The sequence below is a fragment of the Rana temporaria genome, chromosome 1 (assembly GCF_905171775.1).
Source record: "Rana temporaria chromosome 1, aRanTem1.1, whole genome shotgun sequence".
NCBI classification, from domain to species: domain Eukaryota; kingdom Metazoa; phylum Chordata; class Amphibia; order Anura; family Ranidae; genus Rana; species Rana temporaria.
This window is the reverse complement of record NC_053489.1, coordinates 194,625,775-194,641,089: the sequence shown is the minus strand read 5'-3', so window position 1 is coordinate 194,641,089 and position 15,315 is coordinate 194,625,775. Positions and strand designations below refer to the sequence as shown.

At 42.1% G+C, this 15,315-nt stretch overlaps 1 protein-coding gene across 16 annotated transcripts in view; it reads left to right on the top strand.

Annotated features, from left to right (window-relative positions):
- Positions 1 to 15,315, top strand: part of RIMBP2 (RIMS binding protein 2) — a 758,298-nt gene that overhangs the window by 730,226 nt on the left and 12,757 nt on the right. For 15 of the 16 annotated variants that reach the window (XM_040347489.1, XM_040347429.1, XM_040347432.1 and 12 more), the window contains one exon: positions 11,616 to 11,750. The exons of the other annotated variant lie outside the window; for it this stretch is intronic. In XM_040347489.1, coding sequence (XP_040203423.1) covers positions 11,616 to 11,750 — 135 coding nt within the window. The remainder of the gene's footprint in view (positions 1 to 11,615; positions 11,751 to 15,315) is intronic. 16 annotated transcript variants of the gene reach the window in all.

Genomic DNA, 15,315 nt, shown 5'->3' with positions numbered 1-15,315 from the left:
AAACTCAAAATTGCAGAGTCACAGGTTGCGGAGAAAGGCCAGGCTGCTGAAGCTTTCAGCTCCTCCTGTCTCTACGATAAATGGCTTTCTACACAGAATTCCAATGTGACAAAAGATGAAGATGAGATTATTAAGAAAAAGACACATAAACTTGAGAGAGATGTTGCCGACTATAAAAGCGGAAATGTCTTTGAATGGAAACGCCCAGTCTTAGAAGTCAGACAGCCCAATACTCAACTTAGCCAGGGAACTAACTCCTATTCGACCCGCCCCAACTCTAACACCGTAGATAAAGGACCACGTCAGAACAAAAATAGAAATAGAAATAGAGGAAATAGAAGGATTAATAATGGTGGTGAACATTCTAATAATATTAGAAATAAACAAGACAGACTTCAAACGCCACTCTGTCCTCATGGTTATGTTTCTGAACCTAAGCAACCAATATCAGAGGGGCCAATTAACCAGCTTTCCAACGTACCTATTTTAATACCCAATCCCCCTCCCATTTTGGTAGATCTCAACCCCAGTCCAAGTATAGCAGACCCCAATAGTGATCATGAGTGCAACACGTCATTTTCACAATTACCCATATGCTTCTCAGTCACCACTAGTAATAAATATAGCCCTCTATCTAAAGACTTAGAAGTCTACATGAAGGAAGGGGCTCGTCCAAGAGTCAATGGGCCTCCAACCTCTATGTGTGACACTATAATAGGCAATATCGATGAAGGTTTTTTAGACTTACCCCTAAAGGGAACCTCATTACAAAAAGAAAAAAGAAAACTCGAAGAGGTAGAAGAGGAGGACTCCGATCCAAGACTGAACAAAAAAGAAAAGACAGACAGGGACTAAAAGATAGTACCATTAAAATATTTAATCTTTCTAGCCATACCCTAACCCCAATTGAGCTTACCCTTTTACGCAAAGGGCTAAGTTTTTGTCCTTCTACTGGACCAAATAAATTTGGACTTTTTAAGGATCTAAATAAATTTGTTCGACTCCTCACCCTCAGAAGATTTTTTGCTAAACGTGATGCGTCCAATACTGACAATGTTCAGGATTCTGACAGTGTTGCAACTAGCACTCGTGAGGACCCAGACATTGATCAAGATCCAGATGGTTTGTTATTAATCCTTGAAGAACTATGGTCTGAGGGCAATACAGAGAGTCAAACTTTTTGTCCTTTCATGGAACCAGACATAGTGCACACAAAATTTAGGCCTCAGTCCGTTTTTAACCCTACCCGCTCTAAAGGGCCCTATATTGAGACCTTCTATCAAGCTGTGTATAAGGATTTTTCCAGTTTATGTGATAACCCTTCTAAGTCAGGGACCCTCAATCTAAATTTTGCAGAACGTCAGGCACTTAAAGATCTCACGGCAAATAAAAATATTATAGTCAAACAAGCCGACAAAGGCGGGAGCCTAGTTGTACAGGATAAGGTTGAATACCTCCGAGAAGCATATCGTCTGCTGTCGGATGGCGAGACTTACCAAAAACTCAATACAGACCCTTTCTCCGCCTATCAAATAGAACTTACTACTCTTGTTGAGACGGCCTATAGTAAAGGCGTTATCAACAAGAGTGAAAAGTCCTTCTTATTGCCCAAAATTTCTAGTACTCCACATTTTTACCACCTCCCGAAAGTACATAAATCTTTAGTAGACCCACCGGGTCGCCCGATTGTTGCTAGTACTAATAGCCTTACTAGTGGCCTATCTATGTATATAGACCATGCCCTACAGCCTATTGTTTGTGAATTGCCATCTTATATTAAAGATTCCAATGACATTATTAAGACCCTTGAAAATTATTCCTGGGAAGAGGGTTATGCTTGGGCGTCACTAGACGTGGCCTCTTTGTACACGTCAATACCCCATAATATTGGTTTAGCGGCAGTACAATACTTCTTAAGTAAGAACAACGATATTAACTCTCTACAATCTGAATTTATCAGTAGAGGTATTGAATTCTGCCTTAAACACAATTATTTTTCTTTCTGTGATCAGTTCTTTTTACAAAGGAAAGGTACTGCAATGGGGGCCAATTTTGCACCGGTTTATGCCAATCTGACTATGGGCTACTGGGAAATTTTGCATATTTGGAATAACAATCCATTTCTGGAACACGTCGTCTTCTATGGGCGTTATATAGACGACGTAGTCCTCATTTGGAGTGGTGGTGCTGATCTTTTTTCATTATTTGTAGACCACTGTAACAATAATGAGCTAGGCCTTTCGTTTACGCATGTCTTCGATAAGGATAACTTAATTTTTTTGGATTTGGTACTTTCACATGATCAGGAGGTCATTACCACTAGTAATCATAGTAAACCCACTAGTGGTAATTCATATTTACACTTTAATAGTTGCCATCACTCGTCGTGGAAATCAAACATCCCATATGGGCAATTCAATAGGCTACGGAGAAACTGTTCAAAGTTACAGGACTACATGACCCAGGGCCTTACTATGAAGACGAAATTTAGAGAGAAGGGATATCCACAAGAATTATTAGATGATGCTTTCAATTCCAATATGATTATGAACAAAAAGAAGAAGGTCATTAAGGACAGGGTCGTAAATAATATAAGGTTTATTTCTACTTTCAATACTGAACATAAAAACATAAGCAGCATTATTAATAAACATTTCAACATTCTTCAACTAGACCAATATCTGTCTTCTTCCCTTCCCCCTAAACCCCAGATTACCTTTAGAAGGGCACGGACCATCCGGAATATCATTGCACCAAGTAAAGTCACTAAGAATAACCCCACTCGTCCTTTAGATATTCGGGCCTATTTCAATAATAAAACAGGTATCTTCAGATGTGGTAAAAGAGGATGTCTTACTTGTCAGTCTATCTCTAAAGGAGGGACTGATGTTATTAAAACCAAAGACTGTAGTTTTCCGATTAATCAATTCATTACCTGTTCAACGGAATTCGTTGTTTACGTGTTGCGTTGTCCTTGTAAGTTGCTTTATGTAGGAAGGACAATCCGTACTTTACGGATACGTATAGGTGAGCATAGACGCCTTATCACAAAGGGCTGTGACAAACACAGTGTACCTAGACACTTCCTGCAGGCCCATAATAAAGATTTTAAGTGCCTGGAGGTCATGGCGATTGAGTCCATTCCAATAGGGTCACTTACGGCCAATGAAAGATTTTCCCTCCTCTGTAAGAGGGAAACTTATTGGATCTTTCGGATGGGTTCTTTGTCACCAGGTGGCCTTAACGAGGAGCTAGATATCCTCAGTATTACGAACGAAACTTGAATTAAATATTAAATATTAAATTTTAAATTTTAGCATACAGAGCTTATGGCTCTTTTTATTCAATGTTTTTTAAAAAATTAAAAAATGATAGTTTTTATAGATAAATGTGTTCATGTCACTAATATTTATGTTATGAGCTGAGGATAATGTGTACTATATTTGTATTTATTTTTATTTTTATTTTCATTTATTTTCAATGTATTTATTTTTAATGTATGGATTATGTATTTTTGTTTTTGTTTTTGTTTTTGTTTATGTGCTATTATTATTATTATTTTTTGTATATGTGTCACTATTGGGTGTTTCTAGTTTAATATCAACAAACAATTGCAAACTCAATATGTTGCTTTTTTAAATAAAGAACCGAATGGTGATGGTGGGGTTAACACTTTAAATCCGTCCCCCCGCCTGCCATTATCCAATGGGATTGTTACATGTTCCTATTTTAATCTGGTGGTGTTGCCTGTCCGTGACTTTGACAAAGCGTCTGGCACGCGAAACATGTCAGTCACGGCTCACCCCCATCTCGTTTTATGCCCCCACTTGTTTACAAGAAGCCAATGCTGAGATACTGACAGTCTGGGAATTCCTTCAGTGACGTTCAGCTTGTTGATTCTACTGCTCGGCTATCTCTTCCACTGATTGGCCTCTGGAGTCACATGACCCTTGAGGGATAGAGTCCGGACTTCATTCCCTTCCCCTTCATGTGACGCAGCGGTGATTCCACCCCTCCCTCCTCGCTTCTGATTGACGCGGTGGCGTCCTTGTATTGGCACGGTGGTTCCCATCCAGGATCTCCCTTACTGCCCTCCGTTGCGAGGAGTGATCCCGCCTCCATCGGCCGCCCTGTTGGATTAGAACTATAGCCATTTCTCCCTCGGCAGGTGAATATCATCTTTGATCACTCCCAGCGTGAATGCTGTCTCCCCGCTGTGTGTTTTTCTTCTCCCTGCTTAGAGGTTTACTAACGGCCGTACCACCTTCATATACTACAGAAGTGTACTTTGGTTGGAAGCTTTCTCCCAGCAGTGATTTCAGGTTGCTATCCCACCATCACCTTATGGTTATTGTTCAAGTGTTTGGGGACTTTGCAATAGATTCGCTTGTGTAAACTTTCTGCCTAGTGTGCAGTTTTTATTTATATTTTTAGTTCATGTGTATTTTTTGCAATACTTTAAAGACTATAAAGTGATTCGTACTCCATCCTCGAGCGCTGTATTTTTTGTTTTAGGGTTGTCCTGATAATACTTTTTTTTCCAAGTACTCGCTGATACCGATTACTGATACTTTTATTTAATCTCATGTGACAGTGGCACATGTGTCATTATTTTTTTTACAATTTATTTATTTTTACAATGCTTTCTTTTTTTTAAGGGGGGTGGGGGGACAGTGTCAGTGTGTTTTATTTTTTATTGCAATTATTTTTTTTTTTATCAGCCCTGTTGAAGGGATATTGTGAGATATCAGGGGTTTAACAGACCCCTGACATCTCCCCTTTGAGACAGGGAAAGGGACTAGGGACACATACTCCCCAGTCCCCTTCTCAGCAGCCTCCGCTGCACTTAAAATATATGAGAGAAGACAGCGGCTTCTCTTCATTCATTAATTTATCCCAGGAGGTTACAAGAATGGACAGTCGGTGATCACTGACTGTCTATTCAGAAAACTAAGATGCCGCGTTTACCGGCTCCTACCTCTGCTCTCCATCCTGACAGATCGAGGGGGGTGGCAGCGCGGAGGGGGACAGATGCACAGAGGAGAAGAGAGGGGGACAGATGCACGGAGGGTGACAAGGAGAAGAGAGGAGGACATGATGCAGCATAAAGTGGGACACAGAAGAGAACGGAGGTGGACAGCAGCATGGAGGACACAGCAGAACAGAGGGGGACTGGAGGAAGTTACAGGACAGTCGGCGGTGATCGTGAGAAGCACTGATCACTGATGAAAACTTGTGGGGGGGGGGGGGGAGAGAAAGGACCTGCTGTGTCAGACTTTTAAATCTATACAGGGTGATCGGTGCTTCTAACTCCCCCACCGCACTGATCACCCTGACTGCCCAGGTATCGGTTGAAGCATTTGCCCGAGTACAAGTGCAAATGCAAAACTAGTGAAAAACAGTCAGAAAAGATGAGTGGGGAAAAAAATGTCAGACACCTCCATCTGAAAAGACATTCCTGTTTTGGAGGTTGTCTCATTGTTGCCCATCTAGTGCACCTGTTGTTAATTTCAACTGACAGCAAAGCAGCTGAAACTGATTACCAACCCCCTCTGTATACACCCCTTCCCCTCTGCTACTTAACTGACCAGATCAATATCCCAGGAGTTCTGATTCAAAAGTGTTCCTTTATTTTTTTTGAGCAGTGTAGATAGGAAGTCTATGTCTTGCAATAGCTGTCATACATACAAGACATAGTTGGTGCATAACTTTTATTCCAGGTAGTTGTCACTGGGACAACTCCTGCGCCACAGACCTACGGAAACCTGTGGCCTGTTGGGGGCACGCTGTGTGGCAGGGGGTGAATGGCAAGCAAGGCTTGATTTTGTATTGGTAGCCGCTTGCATGCTGTCTGGGCACTGCCTCTTGTTGGGTCTGCCAGGTGGATGTTCAAACCTCTCATGATGTCACCTTCAAGTGTAATGTCTTTTAGGCAACTTGTTAAACTGCAGGCAGGCCGAATTTTTTTTCTCCCTCAATGGTCGAGAAAGAAAATACGATTTTTTGCACTCGCTGTGAAATCCTTTTCTTGAAGTTCATTGAAACACATAGATCCCGTCCCTCAGTGTTTATGATAATGTTATTTCTACTGCTTTGCTACAAAACTGAGGCACCCTGCCAAGTACAACTTGGGCTATTCTAAGCTGACTTAAAAAAATTTATATGTAATAAATCATATAGCTCAAATCATATATCCATAATAATGTATACTTGTAGTGTAAAAATCAAAGCCACAATCTCACAACAGTGATACTTAATAGTAATAATAGCCAAATCACATATACACATCATCTAGCCTATATCATATAGGAATATTATATCCCATCTCTGACAGCTGTACACGTTGGTGCTTCTTAAAGCACCCTGTAAATGTAAGTGCATATTTTATGCATTTTAGTTTCCTAGTTTTTCATAAAATTGTTACACTATAAAAATATAGTTTTATTGTGCTTGTGGCTTCTTTTGGATATGAGAGGACATCTGGGTGGAAGTTCTTGGTGATTGTGGATTTATTTTACCTCTGTATTTGTACCCATCTGTTAAGTGATTTAGGCTTTCAGTGGCTTCATATGGTTGGTGAGTACACATTTTTTCTGCAGGCGGTACAGTTGGATCTAATGAAGAAACCATTTCACAAAATTTTTTAAATGCACAGTGACTGGGACAATATTCCTACATGATATAGTCTAATTTAGATGATGTGTACATGTGATTTGGAAATTATTACTTTTTAGTATCACCATTGTGAGATTGTGGATAAATGATTTGAACACTAAAAGTATACATCATGGTGGATATATGATTTTGTTGCTATTAAATATGATTGGTGTTGTGTAGCACCTACCTTTTATACTACATTTGATTTCAGGCTTTTTTTTTTTAATGCAAAATCATATGCATTTATTATTTTTTTTTTTTTTAAAAAGGTGAGCCTATCCGTTAAGCCTGTATCTGAACCAACCCATAAGGTCTTATAGTATATGCACTAATATACATTAGGGCAATTTATGATGTTCACAGATTTCCATATAATGCAATTTTGAAGTTTCTTGCTCATACATCACGGGACACAGAGCCTTAATTACTTTATGGGTTATGTAGTCACCACAGGTGATTGGACACTGGCAAACCCAATTAGAATTGAGTTCCTCCCCTATATAACCCCTCCCAAATGGAGAGAACCTCAGTTTTTTCGCCAGTGTCTAAGGTGGTATGTCGTTGAACATGTGCTAAGAAAAAAAAAGCTCTGTTGATGGTTTTCTGCGGAGGCCTAAGAGCTATAACCAGATCCATGCCTCGGGCCGAAATCAAAAGCCTAAGCAGGGTGGTACCCGGGCCTTGTGTAAAGAAGAATCGAGGTTTGCCTGTGAATCTGCGGAGGTCTGGGCTTGGGGGTCCAGGCTTTGGTGTACTAATGCAACTGTGGCATGAAAAGTTACTGGCAGAGTCTTCTACAGGTCCAGGTATGAGGTTCCTCTAAGTGGGAACCCATGGTAAACCTAAAGGTTGGCACAACATTACCCACCGTGATGGGTGAAGGCTGGATCTGCTATTTCAGCAGCTTTCCTGTGGCAGGGATAAAGGTAAGATCATTTATTTTGTTATCTTCTGTGAGAAGGATGTCTTACCTGGTTTTCACCACTAGAGGGAGTAAGTTACATACCTGGTGTATTCTTACAAAGCCATCCAGGCACACGCCCAGTGAAGTCGGTCAAATTAAACACCACTCACCTCCTCCGTGGCAGGCTCTGCCACAAATAATGTAACAGGGGTCCCCCGAAGCCCCCCAGTGGTCTGCTATCCTTCCTCTTTTGCCCTGGCCGCCGCCATGACGGTCGGCGCATGCTTTGACTGTCCCATAGGCAGGGGAAGAGAGCCGGGGTTGCTGGTGCCCGGCACACCTGTGCGCAGGCGCCAAGAAGCTTGTTTTAAAAGCCCAGCATGCTAGAGCCTTCTGTAAGCGGCATGGACACAGATCTGCGGGCTGCAAGCATTCCTGTGGATTGAACCAGGCAAACCTGAGACTCCTACTCGGCATCAGGTTGTGCAGTGAGCTAATATTGTGTATTGTAAGACTATAGCATAACAGTGATTGCATTTTGTTGTAGTACCTCTGCTTTGCAGTTCAGGACTATGTCTCCAAGAAGAGGTACAAGGGCTAGTAAAAGATGCACTAGAAGATCCCTGCTTATGGCTAAGGATTCTGAGCATGCCTGCAGTTTACCATCCCCCTCTGTCAGTTTCATAACAGCCTCACAGGATGATCATGTGCCCCTGTCTGGTTCTGCAGCTTTTACTATGGCAGCTCCTGTATTTGTCACTGAGGACGCTTTAAAAGGCTTTGGATGGCTTAGAAGGAAGGATTGCTACTATAATCGCAACCTCCTTAAAAGGTGGCAGAAAAACAAAAACGGGGTAGATCCCCTTCATCTGCTCTGGTTTTCTCATCAGATGAGCATTCCGACTGATAAAAAGCTGGAATCTTTATTGAAAGACTCCTCCTCTATGGCCGGTGTTGTGGTACAACCTGCAGTTGCAGCGATTGGCATATGTCAGTTCCTTAAGGAACAAATGAAGCAGATGGTTAACCTCCTCCCTAAGGCCCTGTGTTTTACGGTTGATGCGATTATGAACTTCCGCCACCCCGTTTTCTGAGATTAAGAATTACCAAAGATCCAGAAAAAAAGGCCTTTGGAACGCCTGTTGTCCCAAGGGGGACTCAAACCTTTTCACGGTTCCAAAACCAAACAGGGATGTCAGACCTATTCTAGATCTGAAAAACCTGAATCAATTTATGAAAATCCGCACCTTTCGCATGGAGTCTGTCCGTTTAGTTGTCTCCACCCTCCAGGGAGAATTGGTCTTACAGACTGCAGGGTTGTCCTGTTCGGATACAGTCCAACAATCACCAAGGGGGCACCAGAAGTCTGGATGCTCAAAGAGAGGTGAATCACATCTTGTATTGGGCAGAAAGTCATATTCCTTGACTGTCTGCGGTCTTCATTCCAGGGGTAGCAAATTGGCAGGTGGATTTTTTAAGCCGCCAGCAACTGAGTCCAGGAGAATGGTCTCTACACCCCGACATATTTCAAGTCATATGTCAGAAATGGGGTACCCCAGATGTGGATCTATTGGCTTCCAGGTTCAACACAAAACTGGACAACTTTGTGTCAAGGACAAGAGATCCTTTTGCTCAAGGGTCGGATGCCCTGACAATTTTGTGGGATCGATATTCTCTGATTTGTGTGTTCCGTCCAGTTCCGCTTCCTTCAGTGAGTCAAGAGGGAAGGAAAGCTGGTGATTTTGGTTGCCCTGGCTTGGCCCAGGAGACCCTGGTACGTGGAAATCGTAAAAATGGCAGAAGGAATACCTTTGGTTCTCCCACTACGCTCTGACCTACTGTCGCAGGGTCCAATATTCCATCCTGCCTTACAAAGTCTAAATTTGATGGTTTGGCTGTTGAAACCCACATTCTGATAAAACGTGGGCTCTTAGGCCCAGTCCTATACACTCTAGTTAATGCTAGGAAGCCGGCCTCCAGGCTCATCTACTACAGAATCTGGAAGGCATATGTTTCATGGTGTGAACTCAAAAGATGGCACCCTAGGAAGCATGTCATTAATAGGATTCTTGCCTTTCTTTAGTTGGGCTTAAATATGAAGTTGGCCTTGAGCACTATCAATGGCCAGATCTCAGCCTTGTGGGTATTCTTTCAAAGATCGTTTGCCTTTCATTCCCTAATCCGGGCCTTTGTTCAGGGAGTGCTGCGCTTGAATCCGTTGGTTAAGTCTCCTGTGTGCCCATGGGATTTGAATTTGGTATTGTCTGTTTTACAAAAACTACCTCTTGAACCATTACACCATGCTTCTTTAAAGCCTCGTACACACGATAGGTTAACCAGAGGACAACGGTCTGATGGACCGTTTTCATCTGTCCAAACCGATCGTGTGTAGGCCCCATAGGTTATTTAACCTTTGGTTAAAAAAAAATCCAACTTGCGTTAAAATTTAACTGATGGATTGCTAACCGATAGGTCAAAACCGATCGTTAGTACGCACAACCATCGGTTAAAAATCCACGCATGCTCAGAATCAAGTCAACGCATGCTTGGAAGCATTGAACTTCGTTTTTTTCAGCACGTCGGTGTGTTTTACGTCACCACGTTCTGACACGATCGGTTATTTAACCGATGGTGTGTAGGCGCGATGGACCATCAGTCAGCTTCATCGGTTCTATGACTAAGCATTGAGGTTCAATGTGAAACGCGTCAGCTGTTTTTTCCCACTGTATGCTGGTTTTTGTAGTGCATTTTCTTTTTACCCAATAAAGGGCACGTCTTTTTTTAGACATTGGAGTGCGGCTGTCCATATATTTTCCTTCCTTTGCACAGCTTCATCGGTTAACCTGACAACGGTCCGTCCTCATCGGATGGACTGATCGTGTGACAAAAAAAAAATGTTTTTTTATCGTAGCCATATCATCAGCAAGGGAGGGTATCAGAATTGGCGGCTCTTTTGTGTAAAGAGCCGTATATATGATTATTCATGATGACAGGGTGGTGCTGCGTCCTCACCCAACTTTTTTTGCCTAAGGTGGTTTCAGGATTTCATCTGAATCAAGATATAGTCCTACCGTCTTTTTTTCCAGATCTCCAGAGAAAGAGAGTCTACACTCTCTAGATGTTGTAAGAGCGGTAACAGTTTGTCTGCAAGCCACGGCTCAGATACAAAAGAGCAGTTGGTGCTTCATGGGCAGTGCATCACCAGGCCTCCATGGCTCAGATCTGTAAGGCTGCTACTTGGTCTTCGGTCCATACATTTACTAAGTTCTACCAGGTAGATGTGAGAGGGTACAAGGATGTTACCTTTGGGCGTAGTGTACTGCAGGCAGCATTATAGATCCTCTGGCCCAATGGCGGTCTTTATTTCTGATCTGTGTCTCCCTCCCCTTAATTTAAGCATTGCTATGGGACATCCCATAAAGTAATTAAGGGTCTGTGTCCTGTGATGTATGAGCAAGACAATAGGATTTTTTAATACAGCTTACCTGTAAAATCCTTTTCTTGGGAATACATCACGGGGCACAGAGCTCCCGCCCCTCTTCGGAGTTAAACGTGGGACACTTATTGCTTTGCTACAAAACTGAGGTACTCTCCATTTGGGAGGGGTTATATAATTCTAATTGGGTTTGCCAGTGTCCAATCACCTGTGGTGACTACATAACCCATTAAGTAATTAAGGCTCTGTGTCCCATGATGTATGAGCAAGAAAAGGATTTTACAGGTAAGCTGTATTAAAATATATATATTTTTTGCCAGTATACCAATACAGTGTATTTCTGTGAACTGACACCATGGAAATAAACATATTTTTTCATAATTTTGCAACTTTGTCACATTGAATATGAATAACATAGACCAGTGCTTGTGGTGTGAATGAACAGGTACAGTAACTGTAAGCTTGCTTGAACTTTATTATTTTTGCATTATTGAATCAGTTTAATGATTTATTGCATTGTATTAATGAATAATAAGAAATATAGTTTAATTTTCTCACAATTTTGTGAAAGAGCTGCATATTGTGTGCATAGTAAAACACTACTAAATGTACATACAGGGTGAACTAAATGGACACAAAGGCCTTGTCCCTTCTAACTTTCTGGAAGAAGTGCCTGATGATGTTGAAGTTTACCTTTCTGATGCACCATCTAGATACCCTCCAGATACGCCAATTCGGACTAAAGTTAAAAGAGTAAGTTGTTGCTCCCAATGTCTCTGCTAATAATTAGAAACTATAATTAGAAGCAAATGTTACTGAATATGAGATTATAAATGTTTCCCTAAAGGCAATTTTTGGGGGGGTTTAAAATAGGTAATACCTGATTTGTGCACAATATTGCACAGGGGTCTCTTACCTCTTCTTCTGGCAGTCCCCTGCCAGAGCTGTCATCTTCTCCCTACTTTAGCAAGCTGGGTGCTAAGTGGGTACCTGTGAGTGCATGCTCCAGAGCCAGGCTGTGTGCATCCCTAGACACACAGTCCCCATTTTCCCTTCACAGGAGTTTGGCTGACAGTAGCAGGAGCCTATGCCTCCGCTGCCCTCATTTTCTTCTGGTAAAGCAGAAAGTGAGGGGAGCAGTGCTGGAGCCTGAAACAATGATAGGGCTGTGACAGGAACCAGGTAAATGTTCATGGATGAGGGTAGGTAGGACAGGTTGTAGGGAGTTTTTTTATCTTAATTCCAAGAATGCATTAAGGTGAACAAAAAAAACCCTTTAGACCTTAGAACCACTTTTAAAACTACCCAATGTTTGGATGTAATTTAGTCAAATGCACAGTTAAAGGGAAAAAAATTGCAAATAAATAACACTGTATATACAATTGCGTCCCAAGTCATATTGTAATTGAATGTTATTAAAAATGACCTTTCCTTTTAAATCTGCAGCTCTGTAAAAGACAAAGCAATATGGCTACCAGGAGGTGTTCTGTACACAAAATTCCCCCCAGAAACATAATTTCCTACTTGTGTGATTGGCTTACTGATTTTCCCAAAAGTTTGCACTAAGATAAATAATTCAATAGTGCAGCGCTATAATATTAAACACATGTGGTAATAAATTCATAAAGTGACTAAATAAAGTAGGATAACAATTATTATGACCCCAAAAAAAATGAAAAATGTATCCCAAGAAAAATTAAGGTGTAATCAAAACAGGAGGAAAAACTGTCTTGGACCCCCTGCTGTCCATGAACAGTTACCCTTGGATTATTGGCTGTTGTATCCTGATTGGTTTTGGGGAGACTCATATCCCTAGGCTTGGTGAGACTGTAATCCGCAGTCGTGGCACTCTGGTAAGCAGGCTACCACATCACTGTTTTGGGAAGACTGGTGACACTCTTTAACCCTGTGGAATCACCTTTGAAATATTTACTTCATATGGACTTTCTTCATTATAACCTGGATGGGACTTTGCACTAGTTTTCCTCCTGTTTTGATTACACATATTAATTTTTCTTGGGATCAATTTTTCATTTTTTTTGGGTCATAATAATTTTTATCCTACTTTATTTATTCACTTTATTAATTTATTACCACGTGTGTTTAATATTATAGCCCTGCACGTTATTGATTTATTTGTTGTATTTGAGTCATTTATACCTTATTCACAATTTTTATTCAACATTCACATTTACTTATTTATTTTATTTATCAATATTTATGATTCATATTTATATATTTTTTCATCATTTATTAGCGTTGCGTCAGCCTTAGGGCTTTTTTATATTTGCACTAAGATAAATGGAAAATTTGCAGCATCCCCTGCAACAAAAATTTCATATTTGGTGAGATACTCCCAATAGGAAATCACGTCTAAAGGCATGCAGACCATGCAAATGTTTTCATTAGAGCCCTGCAAGTGCAGCAGCTGATTTATAATAATGAAACTACTCCCATTAGATATAAAAAAAAGCTGGATTTTAGAGTATATGGTGTTGTCACTGAGGTGAGCAAATGCACAATATTTTTGATAAAATTTTTTGTACAACAGACAATAACACAGCGGCTTGTATTATTGCATCTTCAAAATTACAATGAATACATGGGTTGCTTAATATGTACACTGTAGTCTATCGTGTTTTACAGAATAGTTCTCTGTTTCTTCAGGGAACTTTAATGCATATCTAAAAGATTATCAGGTCTAAAAGAGGAAATATATTTTACACTCAAAAATGTTTCTAAATCCATATATCGTCTCATTAGAGCAGATCGGGGGATGTGCTCACCAACTTCAACCACAGTACCCATATCTATACCTCCTAATGTGTGAGAAGAGATATGGACCATAAAACGACTGTTTGGCCCACAGGATACGTCCTAGGAACAAATCTGATGGGACATTGGACCACACATCCGAGGAAAGGCGGGTATAGTCTGCAACACCCACAGTGCTAAAATAGAAAAAATACACCCATATGTAACTATATATCTCCAGTGCAATAACAAGATAAGCCACTCAGAACATCCACTCAACCATGCCAACAGAGCTACATAACAAATTTTCCTACTACTAAAGCATCCCACATTCGGACGACTCTCACCCCCGACATGTTAACATACAATACCTGTTGCCGAGAATGTGTTTCCAGCACGACGGCATCGTGCTGATTCTCGGCGACAGGGTGCCGACATCTCGCACTCGCTGAATAGAAAAAAGCACATTCCAGCGAGCGCGTCATAGAAGCAACAGGGATCCAACTTGCATTCCCGCCAATTCTAGCCACGGCGTTTGGTATGTATCATGAGTGGGAACTCCACGCCAAACTTTAAATAAAAAAACGGCATGGGTTCCCCCCCCAGGGGCATACCAGGCCCTTAGGTGGATTGGATGGAGACCCCCCTATGCCAAAAAAACAGCGTGGGGGTCCCCCCACAATCCATACCAGACCCGTATCCAAGCACGCTGCCCGGCCGGTCAGGAAAGGAGTGGGGTCGAGCAAGCGCCCCCCCCCCCTCCTGAGCTGTTCCAGGCTGCATGCCCTTAACATGGGGGGGTTGAGTGCCCTGGGGCAGGGGGGGCACCCTGCGGCCCCTCCACCCCAAAGTACCCTGTCCCCATGTTGATAAGGACAGGGCCTCTTCCCGACAACCCTGGCCGTTGGTTGTCGGGGTCTGCGGGCGGGGGGCTTATCGGTATATGGGAGCCCCCTTTAATAAGGGGGCCCCCAGATACCGGCCCCCACCCTAGGTGAATGAATATGGGGTACATCGTACCCCTACCCATTCATCTGGAAGAAAAATGTCAATAAAATAAACACACAACACAGAGTTTTAAAATCATTTACTAGTCAGCTCCGGGGAGTCTTCTCCGCTCTCTGGGGGGTCTTCGCTCTCCTTCCATCTTCTCCACTGTCGTCTCGGCGCTCCCTGGTTCTTCTCCCACTCGCTCTCCGGTGCCTTCTTCTTCAGGGCTGGCCTCCGCTATCTTGGTTTTAGCTCAATTACTAGTGGCGGCGCAAGCCCGATCTTCTTTGCCGTCTTCTTCTTTTCTTCAGATGTTGACGCGTCGCTTCCTCCCGCTGTAATGCCGGGTGTCCGGTGCTTGATGATTTATATAGGCCTCTTATGACTTCACATTCCCATCATGCTCCGGACCCGGAGCATGATGGGACTGTGACATCATAAGAGGCCTATATAAATCATCACGCACCGGACACCCGGCATTACATCGAGAGGAAGCGACGTGTCAACATCTGAAGAAAAGAAGAAGGCGGAACACGGCAAAGAAGAGCAGGATTGCGCCGCCGCTAGTAATTGA